The sequence below is a fragment of the Kogia breviceps genome, chromosome 14, assembly GCF_026419965.1.
Source record: "Kogia breviceps isolate mKogBre1 chromosome 14, mKogBre1 haplotype 1, whole genome shotgun sequence".
Taxonomy (NCBI): Eukaryota; Metazoa; Chordata; class Mammalia; order Artiodactyla; family Physeteridae; genus Kogia; species Kogia breviceps.
The window spans coordinates 14335643-14355358 of record NC_081323.1 but is presented as its reverse complement, the minus strand read 5'-3'; the positions used below and the strand labels follow the sequence as shown (position 1 = coordinate 14355358).

The window sequence follows — 19716 nt, the reverse complement described above, 5'->3', positions numbered from 1 at the left end:
CCGTGGCCGTGACCATGAGTATATATGCGTGTGATTCTTTGTGTGTGAGGGTTCTGCCTGAGTATCTCTGTGTGGGTGCCTTCATGTATATGGGAGGGTCTCAGGGGTTTTCTCTGAGTAGAGAGTCTGTGAGTATGTGTGTATATGTGTATGTTTGTGCGTGTGTGTGGTTAAATGTGAAGTTCTGAGTGAATTGACCAGTAAGAAAGAAGAAGAAGGGAGAAAACTATGCCCCATCCCAGCTTGTGGTCAGGGTCCCAAGGCCTCCTCCCTCAGACTGTACAAGCTTCCACCAAAGGGTGGAAGTCCCACATAGCCCCAGTTAAACAGCCCCGTGAGCCCGGTGTCTCTGGTGATGGCTGGTGCTGAGCCTGGCATGGGGGATAAATTGTGTCCCCCTAAAATTCATATGTTGAAGTCCCAAACCACAGTACTTCAGAATGTGTCCTTATTTGGAAATAGGGTCATTGCAGATGTGATTAGCTAAGAGGAGGTCATCCTGGAGTTGGGTGGACCCTTAATCCAATATGATTAGTATATCCTTATAAAAAGGGGAAATTTGGACAGGGAGACAGACATGCATAGAGGGGAGAAGACAGCCATCTACGAGCCAAGGAGAGAGGCCTCCCTCTCACGGATCCTCCCTTCACATAGCCTCACATACATGGGCCTCACCTAGGCCCACATACCCACACGCTAGGAACCAACCCTGTTGGCACCTGCGTTTCTGACAACCATCCTCCAGCCCTGTGAGATAATAAATTTCCGTTGTTTAAACCACTCAGCTTCTAGTGCTTTGTTACAGCAGCCCTGGCAAACAGATCTGGGGATATGAAGGGTTAAAAGCGCTTCTCCTGGGACTTCCCGGATGTTCCAGTGGCTAAGACTCTGTGCTCCCAATGGAGGGGGGCCCCCGGTTCGATCCCTGGTCAGGGAACTAGATCCCACATACCACAACTAAGAGATCGCATGCCACAGCTAAAGATCCCACATGCCACAGGGAAGATCCCACACGCGGCACCAAAGATCCTGTGTGCCACAACTAAGACCCAGCGCAACCAAATAAATAACTAACTAAATTTATATATATTTGTAAAAAGTGCTTCTCCTAGCTCTTCTCTTTCCTGCAGACCCATTTCACAGGCGCCCGCGCTGTAATCAGCAGGCTATCCCACATCTTCGCTCTGCCCGGTGGAAGCCACTAGGCTCCCTCTAGTGCTAAGCACACTGGCCCCAAGGCCTCAGGTCATCAGCCCCTCCTCTGGGCTAGATAACCTCACCTCTGTCCCTTTCCCAATCCCTCCCTTGTTCCCAGATCTCAGCTTCATCCAAACTCTCCTGGCAAGGCTGGGCTTTATCACCTTTCCGAGGGCAAGCACATCTTTTTCTCCCCATTTTCCCCCTCTCCCCATGTGGCTCTGTGTTCTGCATACAGCAGGTGCCCACTAAAGGTCTCAGCGAGGGGCCCCAGGCTTTCAGCCTCTTTCTCGGCATGGGAAAGAGGACTCTTCCCCACTACTCCTTCACCCACGTCAGGCCCCCGCGTCTGTGTCCTGCTCTTACCAGGGCCGAGCTAGGTGCTGGTCTGGGTCACTTGGTCCTCCAAACAACCCCATGAGGTAGGTACTATTTTTAGTCCCATTTTCCAAAGGGGAAACTGAATCAAAGGGAGGAGAAATAAGTCGTCTAAGATGACACCTTAATTCTTTTTATTTTTCTTTTAATTTATTTTTATTAATTTATTTTTGGCTGCATCGGGTCCTCGTTGCTGTGTGCGGGCTTTCTCTAGTTGCGGCGAGCGGGGGTTGCTCAGCAGTTGTGGCTCAGGGGGCTTAGCTGCTCCGTGGCATGTGGGATCCTCCCGGGCCAGGGCTCGAACCCGTGTCCCCAGCATTGGCAGGCGGACTCCTAACCACTGCGCCACCAGGGAAGTCCTGACACCTTAATTCTTGAATGTTAGATCAGGAAGGGACTTTGCAACCAGTTAGGTTATCTCTCTCACCTGCTCCCACTTTACAGCTGGAGAAACTGACATCCCAGTGACTCCTCTCCCTCTACCTGCCTCTGATGCTTCCTCAGAGTTCACCCTTGACCCTCTGATCACTCTACCCTCTCCTGCTCTTACGACTTGAGCTGTTCTGAGGACGAGGGTGACAGCAGAGCTCTTGTGAGCCCCTCCTCTTGCCCGAGCTCCAGTCCTGAATTTCCACATCTTGAGCACATGGCCTGCAGGCCCCTCAAACTCAACATGTTCCAAGCCAAACTGACTTCCCGTGATCCTTGATCCAAGACATCTCCTGGGTTCCCTGGTCCATTACTAGCTTCTCTGTCCTCGTCACTTAAGCCTGAAGCCTTTGACCCGCTCTACCCTCCATCCCTACATCCAGTCAAATGCCGACTCCCGCTGGGTCTTCCACTTAAATACTTCTCAAATCCACTGTTGCTGACCCAGTTTAAGCCTCAACTTCTCTCTCTGAGATTCCTGTATTAGCTTCTTGTATCAGCTTAGAATCAAGCTTGGCTGCTTGGGACAGAAAACTAAAATAATAGTAACTTCAGCAAGTTGGAAGTTTTTTTCTCTCTCATGTAAACGAACCAAGTGTGGATGTGGGCAGTTCAGGGATGGTATAGTGGCTCCATGAGTTTAAAAGGAACCAGGTCTCTTTCTAGTTCACTGGCATCCATAGGGTCAGTGTGTCCTCACGGCCCAAGGTGGCTGCTTGAGTGCTAGCCATCTCAGCTATGTTCAGCTAGCAGAAAAGAGAAAGGAGCAGGAAAAAGAGGCTAAAGGCACGGGTCAACAGTCTTTTAAGGAGGTGTTCCTAGAAGCTGCCACTTAACAATTCTGCTTAGATTGTGTTGACTATGACTCAGTCCATGCAGTACATAGTTGTGACGGAGACGGGGAAATGTGGTCCTTGTGATAGAGGGTCATGTGCCCAGCTGAAAACTGGGGGTTTTCTGATTAAAGAAGAAGGTGAGAATGTGAGCTCCTCATGTCTTCACTGGTCTCGTTCTCTTCTCTCACCCTCTAATCTACCCTGGACAGAGCAAGCTAGGGTGATCTTCTAAAATGCGAATCCATACACAGTGTTGACAGATTTGGCAAATAAAAGGACAGGATTCCCAGTTAAATGTGAATTTCAGATAAACAATGATACATGTTTTATTATAAGTATGGCCTGTGTAATATTTAGGACATATTAATACTAAGACAACTATTTGTTATTTATCTGAAATTCAAATACCACTGGGCACCCTATAGTTTATCTGTCAACCCTTGCCATGCACCTTTCATGGTTCTCCATTGTTCTTGAGAAAAGGCCCAAGCTCTTTGGAAGGATTTAATGGGCCCTTTACAATCTGTCCTCCAACTGATCTGTCCAGGCCCAGTGCTTCCTGGTCAAGCCTGGCACTACTACCGTGTCTCCCAGCCTTCAAGTCTTTGCTTAAGTTGTTTCATCCGCCTGGAATGCCCTTCTCTATCTGAGAAGCCTCATGCATCCAGGAGGGACCATGGCCTCTGTATCTCTGCATTCCTGGGACGTGGTAGGGAGGAGAAATTATTTGATAAATGAAACGACAAGACCAAGGCTACCTAGCAAATGAGGGGCAACTTTGCAGCGGCTACCTGGACTCATGACTCCCTCCCAGTGCTCTCTGCACCCAGCTGGCTCACGTGGGCCCAACGCTGGGATCTCTGTCTCCGGGGCCTTCATTTTCCACAAGCCCACGTCGGAGCGCAATGTCCCCAGCACACAGGGGGTTAAGCCAGCCTTGGAGACGGGAGCTGGAGCCCATGGTGTCCTTTCTGACAATAAAGCTAATGAATCCCTCCTTGCTGTTTTCTCTCGCACAGTAACATTTAATCATCGTTTGCACAGCAGATGAGAAGTCTGCGGCAGATGCAGTTCTGCGTGAGCGGCGATTTCTGTGAGTGGGCACCATTCCTGCTGTCCCCAGCACACCTGACAATCTGGGACTGGGACATGCTGCTTCCCAGAGGGGGTGTATGTGCTCCCATGTGCCAGGGCTCTGACCCCACACACGTGTGGGAGACGGGCTTCGGAGGCACGTGTCTGTCTGTGTGCATGCTTGGGTGTGGAGTTAGACACGTGTGGCATGGCCGTGGGTGAACCATGGTGGACCAGCCTGAAGGTGCATGTGAACAGAGGTGGTCAGGTACCTGAGGACAGGAGGTGTGAAAGTGGAGGTACACGCATGTAGGCAGGCAGACGTGTGGGGGTATATACCATTGCATGTGTGTGTGCCCTTGGTGTAGATCCAAGCGCTTGCTGGAGGATGCCTGTGTGTTTAGATGCTTGTGAGTGATCGTGTATATTATGTACACACAGACCTACGTGCTCACACGTGCATACACGTCTCTGGGCATCATGCAGTTGAATTTAGATTGTAACCAACGGTTCCCGAGGCTGTGTACGCATGCTTTCCTGTGCATGCATACAAATGTGCATTTGCATTATGAATGCGTGCGTGGAGCTATGAGCTCATGTGACCAGGCACATGTGAGGGGATATGCATATGTGTACCGTGTACCTGCCTGGGAGTGTCTGGAGATACACATATGTTCATGAATGTGTATATGTGCATGCCTGAATGAGGAAATGTGTTGGCTCCTGGAAGGATAACAGTGGACACACACGTACATGCATGTCAGAGAACACAGCTATGGAAGGCTGTGTACAAATTTTGTGTACCAGTGTCAGTGCATACGTGAGAGTGTGCCTCTAGTACGTGCATAAGGGCATAGAGTACATGACCACGCTTGCAGACCTGCAGGGGTATGCTCTGTGTGCATGGCTGCAAGCATGCGTGTGTCTGCAACGCGTACCCAGCTAGCAACACGTCTGCAGGTACACACGTGCCCGCGCTGTGTGCTGGCGTGAATATGTGGGCGTGCTCGTACCCCCTTGTGCACGCACTGAAGCGTGAACCCTCTTGCCTCCGAGTGAGGGCTGACAGGGTTACATTTTCCAAAGGCTCAGCCGCCAGTGACAGAGCTGGCCTGAGAGCGCTGGCTGGCAGGAGGTAAGTGGAGCTGCTGATTCGTGACCCGGGGGTGGGCAGTCATGACGGCTGGCTGACAGATGCAGCGCTTAGCCGCCCCGTCACAGCAGCCAGCTCTCTGAGCCGCCTGAAGCAGGAGGTGGGAGGTTAGTTCTTGACCTGTGTGCTCGGCGCTGCCTTCCCACTTCTCCGGCGCGTGCCCACATCCACGTGCACACACACACATGTTGGGACATACCAGAGACGCAGACCGGGGCTTGGACTGCACCTTGCTGCCCAGCTCTGCCACTGCCTCAAGTGCCTCCCCAGCTCACCACCTGCTCCTCTGCCCGGCCCCAGAAACTCCACTCAGAATCCGAGCTGCCCTGGTTCTGCTCAGAATCGTGGTGGGGTGCGTGTGAAGTGGTCCCGGCCCTTATAAGCTCTGTATCCCAGAGCTAGCCCCTCCCCAATTGTGAGCCCTGGATTCCTCATCTATAAAACGGGGCTAATGATGTACCTGTTTCAAATGAAACAAGGCCACTTAAATAAAGCGCTAAACACAGTAAACAAAGAGTCCACCCTCCATGGGTTTTACCTATATTAGTAATAATTACCTACAGGGCTTAGAACAGTGCCTGGCACGCAGCAAGCGCCATGTATGGGTGCTGTCATCATCCTGATTACCATCAAAGTCATTAATATCCCTGGTTCTAAAGCTCTTGGCCAGTTGTATATCAATTCTTGCTCATGACCCTGACTGCTCTTTTATTCCGTGCTGACGACAGTGATGGAGATGATGACAACAAAAGGGAAATATTTTTCTTTTCATTTTCTCAGATGCCTTGAAAGGGGGGGCAGACACGGGAAAGGGAAGGCTCTTTGTTTTCTGAGCTCCGTGATAGACTCAGGTGTGCCCAATTAGAGCCTGGAGCCGGGGTGGCTGTGCTCTCTGACTAACACAGGGAGAGGAAATGGAGCTCGTTGGGGAAATTGGTGGCAAGCAATGAAGGCGATGGTTAAAGTCTGTGTACGCCACACCCAGGCCCTTGTCTGTGACCCCAAACCGTCAGAAAAGTGTGCAAAGCTCACAAAATGCTTGGCATTAGTGGACACCCTGTGGAACCCAGAGAAGGGGCCAGACTCACGTATTTCACTCCTGGGTTGGCTCAGGGCCCAGTGGAGAAGGCAAATGCAGGTGCAGGAGCTGGAAGCAGAGGGGATTAAGGGAACATGATCGATCCCTCCATCCCCACTCCAGTATTAGCAGAAATCACGGGGAGGCTTGAGGACTCCCACAGGCTGTAGAATGTGGCAGTGAGTGAAGTTCTCCCAGGGCACAGACGGGGACATCAGATACTCCCAGGTCACGTGTCCAATGCTTCCTGTGTGCCAGGCACTGTGAGTGCTGCAGACGGTGTAGGTTCTGGGGGCCAGAGGGCTCCCATTAAATCTTGGCATCTCCACTTATTAGCTGTTTGATCTTGGCAAGTTACTTAACCTCTCCGTGCCTCACTTTCTTTCTTCTTTTTTTGTGGTACGCGGGCCTCTCTCACTGTTGTGGCCTCTCCCGTTGCGGAGCACAGGCTCCGGATGCGCAGGCTCGGCGGCCATGGCTCACGGGCCCAGCCCCTCCGCAGCATGTGGGATCTTCCCGGACCGGGGCACAAACCCGTGTCTCCTGCATCGGCAGGAGGATTCTCAACCACTGCACCACCAGGGAAGCCCTGTGCCTCACTTTCTGACCTATAAAATGAGGGCTACCTCACTGGGCTGGTGATAGATTAAAAGAGTTAATTCACGTGAAGTGCTTAGAGCAGTGCCTGGCGTGTGGGAAATGCTCAGTAAGTGTCAGTGGTTATTTCTGCATTTTATCCTCGCTGCAACCCTATGGAGTAGGTGTTCTAGTGGGTGCACTTTTTGGATAAGAAAACGGAGGCACAGAGAGGGTAAAACACTTGTCCGAAGTCACACAGCTGGAAAACGGAAGAGCCAGAGGCTCAGAAGGTGACTCTGGATGAATAATGTTTTTTTATTTCTGTAAGCTCTTTAACCCTGTGTGACCTTGAGAAAGTCATTCCCCATGTATGGGGTTTGGACAAGATGTTCAGGGGTTTTTGTGACTCTGTATTTGTTCGTCCCTCTGGACACATAACCTGCCTGTAATCTCCTTCTCGGCAGGGTCAGAGTCTGTCAAGGCAACGGGCATATGTGGAAGGAACAGAGACTTGGAATCAGAGGTCCTGTGTTGTCCCAGCTCTGTCCCCTACCAGCTGGGTGACCTTGAGCCCGTCACTTTACTCCTCTGGGTCTGGGTCTCAGTTTCCCTCTCTACAATGGAGATGGTAATAACGAACCTGAGAATAGTTGGGATTCTGTACGTGAGAGCTGGCACACATGGGTGAGAGAGGGGACCCCACATCACCCCAGTGGTCCCCAAGTTACAATACCCATTCATATCATGAGCTACAGGAACTGTGGGTTAAGGCTCCTATATGAATGAGGGTCCTGATATGTCCCCACTTGGGCTAACCACACTAAGTCCCTCTCCCTCAGTGGACTTTAGGAGACACGGTCAAGTTGAACAAAGCATCCTTTCTTAGCCTGGCCTTAAAGGTCTTTTCGCAACCCACCTCCAACCAGCCTTCCCTGCTCACATCTCACTATTCTTCCTCCCAGTGGTCCAGCTCTGGGGACCACACACCACTCCTGAAACTGCCACATGCTTCCTGCTGGCCCCCCGCCCCCAGCCTTCGAGGACGCTCTTCTTCTTTCTCCCTGGAATGTCTTGCTTGCTTGGACATCTCGTACACCTCATACTCATTCTTCAAGATCCAGTTGGAGTCACCTCCTCTGGAAATTATTCAATCTTTCTTCAGTGTTTCCAGGATCTTTTTCTGTTAATTCTGCTACAGCTCTTACCCAATGCATTGTTATTGGCTGCTTCTGGCCCCCTGCCTCCTGCCCCCAACCAGGTTGGAAGTTACTGGAAGGCAGGAACTACTCATGCTCTGTGTAACCTTGCGCGGGTTACTACTCTCTGAACCTCAGTTTCCTCACCTGTGAACTGGGGCTGACAGTATCTAACTTAGGTGAGATAATACAGGCGAGGCACTCAGGACGTAATGACTATCTCCGGATCTGTCACACTGGACATTGGCAAATGTGGAGGGAATGAATGAATGCTCCCTGGGAGGGTAAAAGAATAAGGCAAATGAGCATTTATTTATTGAGCACTTTCAATGTGGCAGGAAGGCACTGGGATCAGAGCTTAACATTCTTTATCTCCTTTAAGCCTCTTAACATCCTTTAAGGTATGGGCTATCATTAGCCCCATTTTACAGATGAGGAAACTGAGGCTTCAGCAGTTGAGAACCTTGATGAAGGATACCCACCTAGCAGGAGCTGGAATTCACAGCCAATCGATGTAGAATGAATTAATCACTTGGGTGTGGGGCAGGAGGACAAATAACCTATATCTTATAATCATATGGTTTCAGAGCCGGAAGCTCTTAGAGGTGACTTAGCCCTGGGGTTCTTAACTTGGGTCCATGGATGGGGAGACGGCTGGGTTCCCAGAACAAACAGATAAGGTCCCCATCACACTCAGTGGCTTCTGACCCTTCCATCTCCCATCAACCCTCCCACTTCATCCAAGTCCTGGAGCTGCCCACCTTGTCCTCTCTTGGCACGCCTGCCAGGTGTCCTACTCCAGTGTCGCCTGAGACACCGGAAGGCTCTCCAATTTCTGGGAACGTCCCTATCCCCGGCTCAGAGCAGGAACAACACCAATAGTCAGGTTTTCTGTTTCCTTGGAGATGTTGGGAAAAGGGGGAGAGAGCTCAGATCTGGGAGGCAGACACGCTGGGCTTCTAATAACAACAAAGATAATAACAGTATCAAAGGCTAACATTTATTGAACACCTACTCTGTGCCAGGCACTGTCCTAACCACTTGACACATAGGAAGCCTTTTTATCCTCAAGACTCTTCGAGGTAGGTTCTGCTATTTGCCTCGTTTGCCACAGGAGGAAACTGAGGCCCAGAGAAGAGAGGTAACTTGCCCAAGGCCAGGTAGCTGTGGTAAGTGCTGTGGCTCCACGGTACACTGGCAAGGTGTCCTTGGACAGGTCCCAGCCACTTCTCTAGGTGGCTTTCTCCAACTGTTACCTGCAGGACCCCACCTCGAGGTTTGTGTGATGACTAAGATGGTCTTCGTACAGGCCCAGCACACAGTAGGCGCTTAGTAAATGAACAGCCCTTCTTTCCTCTTAGCTCTGATGGGGCGTTCCTGGGGGGGCACTTCTGCAGCAGCTTCCCCCCAGCTTCTCCCCTAAGGCAGGAGGGATCCACGCCACCCTCTCTCCCTGTCTAACCCCAGAGCCACGCAGTGCCCGTTCTCGCTGCAGTTTTAATGATGTTGGTCATAATTCCCGCACTTCTGGGCAAAAGCTGCCCAACCCCCCCACCCCCCCAGGGGAGGGATGCCATCGGGGAGTCACCTGCCCGAACAAGGTCCCCTTCCTGTCCGGCCGCCCTGGGAGGGTTGGGGGAAGGGGGTGAGCAGGGGACGTACTTTGTCCTGGGGTCCAGTTGGGTCCTGGGCTGCAGGGAGGGCGGGCTAGGAGGCCGGGGCCTCGCCTTCTGGGCGGTGGCCGGCGTAGAGGGCGGCCAGGGGCCGGAAGCGGGGACCCCAGCTGCTGAGATAGGCAAAGTCCTGCTCAGAGCTCGACGAGCCGCTGTGCAGCGAGCTGAGCGAGGCGGCTGGCGAGTCCGCGCCCTCGAAGGCGTAGGTCTGGAAGGCGTCGTAGGGCGGCACCGACAGGTCCCCGTCCGCCAGCGCCACCTTGCGGCTGATGAAGTCCCTGAACACCGAGAAGTCCGGCTCGGGGCTCGGCGGCCCCTGCGGCAGCGAGTGGCGCTCCGAAGGCAGGCGGGCCTGCGCGGGGCTCCCCGCGCCCCCGCCCGGGCCCACGCCGCCGCTGCCGTCGCCGCCGCCCTTGAGCTCGCCGAAGTCGTAGAGGCTTCGCAGCGCTGACATGTCGTAGGCTTCGGTGTCCTGCTCTCCGCCCCCCTCGTCGTTGTATTTGATGACGTTGTCCCGCATGTCCTCGTCCTCCTCGGAGCTCAGGTGGCTCTTGTGGTGGCGCCTGAGGGTGAGGATCAGCAGCACCAGCACTGCGCAGGAGACAGAAGGGGGCGCGTGAGCCCGAGCCCCGCCCAGGGCAGTCCGGGCACCACCCTTCCCCTCCTCCCCAGCAGAGCTGGCTCAGCCTAAAGGCTCATGCAGATTTCCTAGATTTCTGTGCAACAGTACCTTTCTCACAGTCAGACCGTAGCTGGCTATCTGGATAGGTAGTGAGCTGCCCATCTTGGGAGGTGTGCAAATCAAGCCTATGCCACCACTGGGGGTGGGGTGGGGACAGAGAGCAGTGTTAAGAAATTTCATGGGTGCTGAGGGCTGGACCCAACCTCTGAGGTCTCCATCCTTAACTCTATGAAGAGATACATCCCCCTGAGGTCTCTGGGTGCTGGGTGGGTGGGCGATGGGAATGGGGCAGCTGAGGTCTGGGGGGAGTGAAATGTCCTTGACCCTGACCTCTCTTTCACCCTTGCCCTCCTCTGTCCACTCCAGAAGCCCTGATCACCCTATTTGCCCTTTGGGTCTCTGGTCCAGATATCTCCTGCAGGAGCCCTTCCCTGAGAGCTCAAGGCCAGGTTCAGGATATCACCTCCAAGCTCCCCTGATGAGGGGTTCCTCTCTATCACCCTGGTTCGGACCCTGGACCAGCATCAGCATCTCCTGGGAACTTGTTAGAAATGCAAATTCTCAGGTCCTGTCCTAGATCTACTGGGTGGGGCCCAGCAGTCTGTTTTAATAAGGCCTGCAGGTAATGCCCAGGCAGCTCAGGTTTGAAAGTCACTGCTCATTCATAGCACAGAGCCTGACATGTTAACATGTCAGTCTCACCCCATCTCAAAATATACACTGTGAACTGCCCTTGAGGACCTGGGGAACGTTCCCCTAGAGTGGTGCCTGGCATGCAGTAAGCAAGAGAACCATGCTTGTTGAATGAACGACTGAATGAAGAATTGGATGGAGACCTGGGTGCTGCAAGGATGAGCAGATTTTCGGGGCTTTCTTCACTTGCTTTCCAGGACTCTGCATACCCTTCCTCCTCCCACCTCACTGACAACTCATTCTCAACCTTATAAGCAAGCTTCTCTTCTCCTCTCCTCTCTGACTTCTTAACATCAGATGTCCCAGGACTCGGTCCTTGGTCTTTTTCCCACAACCCCTCTCTTGTCGCTTTCCTTGTCTCCAGCCTGGACTTCTCCCCTGAAATCAAGATTGTACATCCAGTTTCCTCTCCAGCAAGTCCTCGGGGTTGACCAGGAGAATCGCAAACTTAATGTGTCCAAATTTGAAAGAAAGAATAATCCTTCCCCTTCCCACCCGCAGCCTCCCGGTCTCAGCGATGGCAACCCCAACTTTCCAGTTACTCAGGGCTTTTGGTCTCTTTCATTCACTGATGAATCCCAGTGCCTAGAACAATTTAGCACGTGGGTGGGGGTACTCACTGGATGGATAAATTAGGAACCGATGAGCAAATGAGAGAATTAGATGGATAGGTGGGTGCATGGATGGACAGACATGTGTTGGGTATCCTATCAGGCACTGGATTCTTCTCGCAGCTCCAAAGAGCTCAGGCCAGGCCAGTGGCCAGAACCAGCTGTGAGGGCCATGGGGCAGGGTGCTGGCTCGCGACCTAACAAGGTGGATCATGACAGGGAAGGAGGTGGCATCCAGGGACAGGTTGGGAGGGAGGAAAGGTGTCAGGAGAGAAGTGGGAAAGATGGATGGACGGCTTCTGAAGCTGGAGGCCGGGAGCTGCGGAGGGGGATGCCCGTGAGAGCAGATGGTGGGGAGCGCGGGCGGCAGGCGACAGATGTGCCAGGCCTGATCAGTGATTCCGCCCGTCACCTTTAGAGCACTGATGTGCACTTTCTTCGTTTGTGGGCAATTAGGCAGAAATTTGTTTGCACTGCCTCGGAAAATGAAACCTCTGTAAAGTGCATCCTCTGGAAAAAGGGTTTCTGAGCCATGGGCTGTGGAGCAGAGAGGAGGGGGGCCCTCCCAGCTGGGAGGGGCCTGCCCAGGACCTCTGCAGGCCCCAGGGGTGGGCGGTGAGGCGTGGGAGGCAGCTGAATCTCCCAGGGAACTGAGCAAACCTGGCATCTGCCATCTGGCCCTTCCTTGAGTTCCTCCAGCTCTGGATGTTCCGTGAAGTCCAGTAGTCAGGACTAAGGTGAGGCCTTACTGCTTTAACAGTGAGAGGTGGCATTGTGGCCACCTGAATCCAGTTTAGCTCCTGAAAGTTGACCTCTTCCCTGGGGACACTCTGGGGGTTCAACTGGCTGCCGGTGGAACTGATACCTGAGTAGATTTTGCCCCCTCCCCAAGTGTCTTAAGATTTTACTCCAGCTGCCCCAAAGTTTTGCCCCCAGTTTAGATTCCTAGCAGGTGGGGTAGTTAAAGGAGCAGGGAACACAGGGTGAAAAGACCTGATTTCAAGTCAGAAGATTAACTGGGTCCCCTTTTGCAAGCCACTTGACGACTCTGAGCCTCAGTTTTGTCATCTCGAAAATGGGGATGATACATCTGGCTGAGGGGTTGTGAGATTCACAAGAGCCCCTTTTTTACTAAAAGTACTACACAAAGACTAAAATGGGACAATGGACATGAGAGAATTTTTAAAAATAGGCTTGGTTTTTAACAATTGGAGAGACTTCGGGCCATGTAGAGGGGCGGTCAGCATGAACTTAGTCTCAGCTGGGGGCTGACACCTTCTGGAGTTGGTGGTAGGGCTGCTCTGTGCTTAGGAGACTTCTCGTAGGAGCTGCAGGTTAGAACCTGGACATCAAGCAAGCCAGCCCTTCCTAGGATGGGGAGGGAAAGTGAGACCCCCATGGGGGCACCTCAGGAAGGAAATCCAGGGCCCGAGGATGGGGGCCAGTCAGGCAGGGGGGCCGGCTCTTGGTGGACTTACCGACCAGGATGAGGACACAGACCAAGAGGGCGATGAGGGCTCCGGGGCTGAGGGAGGCGGCCATGACAAAGGCCGTGGTGTTGCAGGACTGGATGGCGCCGGAGCTGTCGCAGCCACAGATGCGGATGGTGAGCGTCCCCGTGCTGCTCAGCGTGGGCGGCCCACTGTCCACCACCAGGATGGGCAGGAAGAACACGTCCTGCTCCTGCCGGTTGAAGCCCATGTGCTGCGTGTGAACCGCGGCTGTATTGTCTGCTTCGAAGAAAGGGAGTGGCGTGTGACTTGGGTTCGGCCTCCCCCGTCCCAGTCACCTCCCGATTCCACCTCGGGATTTGCCCCCAGCTACTGTCTCCCAGCTGACCCATGGGTCTATTCCCTGATCTCCTGAAATTCTGTTAGCGGCTCTCCCCAGATTCTGCCCCCAGCTGCCTGAAGCTCCTGTCCTCAGCCATAGAGCCCTCGATTCTGTCCTTAGCTGTCCTAAGCTTCTATTCCCAGCTGTCTCAAAATTCTGTTTTCAGCTATTCCAAGATTTTGTCCCCAGCTCTTCCAAGATTCTGTCCCCAGCTGGGCCAAGGTCTTGTCCCTGGTTATATAAAAAAAAAAAATGTTTTTTTTTTGCCTTTTGTCTCAACAGCCTTTTTTTCTTTCTGATTCCACCCCAGCTGTCCAATGCATCCTGATCCTGGGGGCCTGTGGTCCTTGGGTTGTGGCTTCCTGGGCGCTGACAAGTTCTGGGTCATCAGAGAAGACTGGGAACGCGGGCTGGCACCTGCCTTTGGCTGAGGCATCTTTCTGTCAGGAGTCTCTTTAAGAGCTGAGCCTGGAGGGCTGGGGGCATGCCCCTCGGGGCCTGATGAGGACACCCCAGGGTACCAAGGTCACCTCACCGGTCTCTTTCCTTTTGATGCATAATGAGCAGAGGGGACGGTGGACTCGCAGGAGTGACACTCATCGCACTGCTTCGGCCTCGTGCGGGGAGCGCCAGTCAGGCCTTGGGGGGTGGGCGTCGAACACGGGCTGAGGTGTAGGCGAGCCCACTTCCCCCGCCCTCGTGACCCCTCCACGCATCTCCTGCATGCGCCAGGCCATCAGCGACCCTCTGTCATTTTGGTGGCTGCCGATGTGGTAGTCGAGAAGTACTCAGAGGCCAGGTGCCTGCTGCTCCCATCCTTGACAGCCAGCTCCACAAAAGGGGTCCTGCTTCCTGCTGGGGGCCCAGGCCTCCCTCCTGAGTCCTTCTCTCTGCCCTCGCAGGCTTCAGGCTGGTCTCCCTGACGGCAGACTTTGACAGCCGGGGTCCCTTCCCCAGCTCTGCGGTCCCAGTTAACTCAGCCTCTTCCCCGCAGCCCCCAATTCAGTGCGCCCTGCCTGGCCTTCCCCATCGTGAACACAATGCAGGAAAAAGAGCCCTTGGAAGGGCCGACCTGTGACCTTGGGCACACCTGTGAAGTGGACTGGGGGTCCAGCTGAAACAAGACTGGTCATGGGTTAAAGCTCATGTTGATGGGCACATCTGAGTTCACTGTGTTATTTTATCTACTTTTATACATCTTTGAAAATTTCCATTAAAATGTTAATAACTAACGCTGAGTTTGGTCATTTACTAGCTTGGGAAACTCATTTAGCTTCCCTGGATCTCAGTTTCCTCATCCGAAACGGAGGAAAAGAGCATCACGTAGGTGTGAGGATTTAAACAGTGTAATTAGCACATAACCCTTAGAACAGTTCCTAACACGTAGAAATGCTCCATGAATGCTGGTTGTTAATTTTTTCATGCCCCACCCCCACGTGCTACACCCCGCGCCCTCTCTCCGTCTAGGCTGCCCTGCCTTTATTCACTAAGTTCCCGCTAGCTGGAACACCCTCTCCACTTTCTTGCCTGGGCAAATTCCTCATCCGTCATGCTCCAGCTAAATGTCACCTCTTTTCTGTGGCCTCCTTTCTACGCTTCCCTGGGAAGGAAGGATTTATGGCTTCCCCCGCCTCCCTGCTCTGACTGTGCAGGCGCCACGCACACTTCTGTTACAGCACTTGTCATGCTGTGTTAAGGTAGCGTGTGCCTGTCTCTTCTCTGGCGCTGAGCCAGCCTTGAAGAATGATGCTTGAATGAACCACATCTTCTAGGGTAACTGGTGGTCCTGGGTAAGCTCCGCAAGCTCTGGCTTGAACTCTAGCCCTCCTGCCAAAGGGTGAGTCAACCCCAGCTGTGACAACATCTGCCTTCCCCTGGGAAAGAAAGGCTCAAGAGCAAGATGAGGAAAAGAAGGGATGGTGTGGGACTCTTTTGCATTGGCTGCATACTTCTTATGTATCAAGGACTGGGTAGATACTTTAAATACATAGAAATGTTTAATCCTGGGCTTCCCTGGTGGCGCAGTGGTTGAGAATCCGCCTGCCGATGCAGGGGACATGGGTTCGTGCCCCCGTCCGGGAAGATCCCACATGCCGCGGAGCGGCTGGGCCCGTGAGCCATGGCCGCTGAGCCTGCGCGTCCGGAGCCTGTGGTCCGCAATGAGAGAGGCCACAACAGTGAGAGGCCCGCGTACCACAAAAAAAAAAAAAAGAAAAAAAGAAAAAAAGAAATGTTTAATCCTCTCAACTACCAAGAGTTGTAACATTATTCCCATTTTATATACGTGGAAGTTGAGGCTCAGAGAGAAGGGATTTGTCTGAATGTATCCCGTGAATTGGAGGCATAGCTACCTTTTCCAACCATCACTGAATCATCCATCCATCCACCCATCCAATAAATCTTTATTGGGTAACTACTCTGTGCTTGGCACCATGCTAGTCATTGGGGGTGGGGAATAATGGGGAGCTAAATCAACCATAATCCTGGATCTGGCCTTATATTCTGATGCGAGAGACAAAGGTTAATCAAATAAACTCACAATTTAGTCTACAACTGCAAACCATGGTGAGTGCTAAGAAGGAAAAGTATAGGAAGAGCATCTAACAGAGGATCTGACCAGCCTGGGAGATCAGGGAGAACTTTCTGGAAGAAATGATATTATTGTGAGCCCTGAACAATGAATTCTAGGAGAGGGAATAGTCCATGCAAAGGTCCTGAGGTTAAAAGAGACATAGGAACTCAAGGAACTGAGAGCAGTCCTTTGCGGCTGGAGGGATGAGGGTGATGACTAGAGAGAGTCAAGAAGAGGCTGGAGGGGGAGGCAGGGGCTCATAATAGAAAGTCTTAGAGGCCACGGTAAGGATTGGGTTATTTTCCTAAAGGCAATAGGAGGCCATCGATGGACGGGCAAAGAAGCGACCTAGTGACATATCATCCATCTATTCAATTGCAAATACTAATTAAACACCCTCTATAGGTCAGGATTATTCTAGCCCCTGAGGATACAGCAATGAACAAGACAGACATGGTCCCTGCCTTTGCGAAGCCTACCTTCTAAGCAAGGGAGCCTCTAATCTAAAATACAACAGTGGATGTGGAAGACCAGTTAGGAAGCTATTGTGTGTTCTAGATGTGAAATAACAGTGGTAGTGGAGGCACAGAGAAGTGGACAGATTTGAAAAATGAGTGGCTGGCTCTGACTCAGCCTCTAATTCCCAAGCAAGAACAGAGGAGAGGAGAGGAGAGGAGAGGACATATTTGTTTCTCAGGGTTGCTGTCTTTGGCCACGGAACCATATGTTTGGAGAGCTCTGGTCCCTGCTAGTCTTTCACCCCACAAGAGGAAATCCCTGAGCATCATCCCTTTACCTCTCAGCTGCCCTCGTGGGCAGCAGCTGGCTTCATTTGGGGCAGCCAGTGGTCACCCCAGGCCCCTACCCCACCCTTCCAGGCAGGATCTGCGCCCGGCATTGCATTCATCCATCTGGCTTGACATACATCAGTGTCAATCCTGGCTGCAAAAGCAATATTTATAAATCACGTTTCCAAACTGGCTACAAATTTGTACAAAGAAACAGATGGGTTGGGGTAGCCGTTTGTCAACTGGGATATTTATATGGTGAGGAGGAGGGGGCTTGGCACACCGTGGGAAGGGGCCAGGGGACTGGAGGAGGAGCCCTTTCCTGGCTGTGCTGGCCTCAGCACGCTGCAGCCAGCCTTGCTCCCAGGGCTCCTACGCAGGTGGTCACACTGGATGGGAGCCCTGGTGGCCAACCCAGCCCCCAGACCCCACTCCCCCGTCAAAGAGAGGCAGTTGGGGCAGAACCTCAGGCCCCTTGGGTTGGAAAGATTGTGAACTTGGTGAGGTCAATCCAGGGCTATTTGTGTCTCCTGCGCTCAGCTCGGGGTACCACTGCCATAATGAGCCATCAGGGCAGCACTAGTCGTTAGAGTTGTTAAAATATTCAACTACTTCCAAAAAGGTTTAAATAGCCATGACTCTGAGTCCCCCAAGTCCTTCCCTGCTGCCTCAGCCTCTCCCTCAAGCACACCCCCAACTTTAACACGATCAAGTCACTAAGGGGTTAAAGACTGGCTCAGCAGAGGCTCCATGATCCTACTCCAGATTACTTAGGATCAGGTCCTTTCTGATTGATTATCTAAGCTGCACTGGTTGTTAAATATTTTTAATATTACTCCTGGAAATACAGATGGGTCTGGCTTCAGAAGCCACGGAGGGAAGGGGTGTCAAGGTCCTGGGGGTGATACCAGACCTGGATCAGAAGGAACCCACGTAATGTGGTGCCTAGTACCTCTCTGACTATATCTCCTCCAGTCCTGTCACTCACTCACCCCAACTAGGCAGGTCTTGAACATCCCAAGCCTGTTCCCACCTCAGGGTCTTTGCACTTGCTGTCTCTTGCACTTGGATCATTCCTTGTCCAGTTATCTGCATGGTTCACCCCCTCACTTCCTTTAGATCCCTACTCACTATTGATTCCTTCAGAGAGGCCTTCCTAGATCACCTTATTTAAGATAGCTTCTACTCTTGCCTTGCTTTATTTCCTCCTGTTTTGTCTAACACATGTTTTTGTTTTTATGTTTTTCTCTGGCCACGCCGCGTGGCTTGCGGGATCTTAGTTCCCCGATCGGGGATCAAACCCGTGCCCCCTGCAGTGGAAGCTTGGCGTCCTAACCGCTGGACTGCCAGGGAATTCCCTAACACATATTTTTGAATACCTACTATGTGCCAGGCACCCAGGGTCCAGCACTGAATAGAACAAAGTCCAGACTCGTGAAGATTGCATTATTCCTCCCTGCCAGCCACTTATCAACCCCACCATAATATTTGTTTGTTTAATTTCTGTTTCCCGTCTCTAGAATATAAACTCCACGAAGGCAGGTATTTTGTCTTGCATGCCGCTGCATTTTCAGGACCTAGAACAGTGCCTGACACGTAGGGACTGTATTTCAATAAATGGTCAACAAATAATTGCCGAATGAAGGAAATGCCATGTTCCAGGTACTGACAATATACCTCGGTAACTCACATCTCACTGGGACCGCCTAGCTGCCTGGCCGGCATCTTCAGCCCCATTTTACAGATGATGAAACTGAGGCAGGCATTAGGGTTGCATAGAAAACCTTCAACTGAGCCTAGGCTGGGACCCAGGTCCCTCACTCCCAGTCCATTGACCACCCCGTCCCCCAGTCTACTCCTCAAATGTTCAGACTTCAACTTCTCACTGAAGGGGAACTTGCAGGCCTGGGTCTCACAATGGGATCAGCTCAGGATGGGAGGGGCAGTCTGCTTTCAAGGTAGCAAGCAGGAAGTACACTGGAACTGAGATAGGTGTGGGTTTGAGTCCCAGCCTCACCACTGACTCTCTATACGACCCTGGGTAGGTCCCTTATCCTCTTCGAGTCTCATCACCTGCAAAATGGGGGGAGGGGTAAGAAAACCACCTCCCAAGGTGACCGTGCGGATGCAAAGAGAAACGCGAGTGGGATAAAGCACTGTTTAAACGGAGGGGTGGGAGTGTGTGCGTGTGGCTTATTCCAATCTTCACTTAGATCAGGGGCTCTTTCCACCCTGGATGCTGGCCACCCCCCCACACCCCTCATGTATTCCCTCTCTGTATCTTTCCATCTACCATGCTCTGTCCTGGGGCAGCCCTCCTCCACTCAGCCAACCCACCTCCTGCCTGTTCTTCAGGGTCTGGCTAGCAGGCTGGGTAACATCTCCAGCTTGCCTCAGACTTTCTGTGTGATCTTGGACCCACCACTGGCCCTCTGGGCGCCTCTGTAATATGGGAAGGGGTCGGGGAGGCTAAGCCCCTCCGTCCACGGACCCTAGGATTTGGTTGTTCTGAGATAACTCACCTTGGATGTTGAGCAGAGAGAAGTGAGGGGTGCTGGGAGCTTCCGGCACCAGGCGGAAATAGAAGCGGTGCCCGCCCTGGGGCTCGTCTCTGTCTACCACGCTGATGGTCTGGATGAGCTGAAGGGTGAGGAGGGGGCAGGGAGCTGAGGTGAGGCCAAGCCCACTCTGGGCTTGAGTAGGGGGTGTCCTGGCCAGTCCTGGCAGCGACCCCCGGTCCCCAACCCTTCAGAGCTACCTGGCCTGGCTTGGCATCCTCACACACGGCTGCCTCGTAGGGTGTGGCCAGCTCTGGGGGATTGTCGTTCACATCCAGGATTCGGATCCTCAGGGATGCCCGGGATAGCTGGGCATGATTGTCTGTAACAAGAGCACAGCCGTAGGGTGGGAGGCATCAAGTGTGAGATTTAGACACCCCCCCCCC

The 19716-nt window shown here is 52.8% G+C and overlaps 1 protein-coding gene and 1 long non-coding RNA gene across 4 annotated transcripts in view; one reads left to right on the top strand and one right to left on the bottom strand.

Annotated features, from left to right (window-relative positions):
• LOC136792483 (uncharacterized) overlaps positions 1-13734 on the top strand; it is a 41287-nt gene extending 27553 nt beyond the window's left edge. The window contains exons 2-3 of the long non-coding RNA XR_010836335.1: positions 3860-3933; positions 13695-13734. This is a non-coding gene — a long non-coding RNA (uncharacterized lncRNA). The remainder of the gene's footprint in view (positions 1-3859; positions 3934-13694) is intronic.
• CDH22 (cadherin 22) overlaps positions 8803-19716 on the bottom strand; it is a 127315-nt gene continuing 116401 nt past the window's right edge. For 2 of the 3 annotated variants that reach the window (XM_059037749.2, XM_067012191.1), the window contains exons 9-12: positions 19531-19652; positions 19295-19412; positions 13058-13312; positions 8803-10184 (exon numbers count right to left, since the gene is read on the bottom strand). In XM_059037749.2, coding sequence (XP_058893732.1) covers positions 9628-10184; positions 13058-13312; positions 19295-19412; positions 19531-19652 — 1052 coding nt within the window. In that variant the 3' untranslated portion in view covers positions 8803-9627. The remainder of the gene's footprint in view (positions 10185-13057; positions 13313-19294; positions 19413-19530; positions 19653-19716) is intronic. The other variant, XM_059037747.2, reaches the window with a different exon arrangement.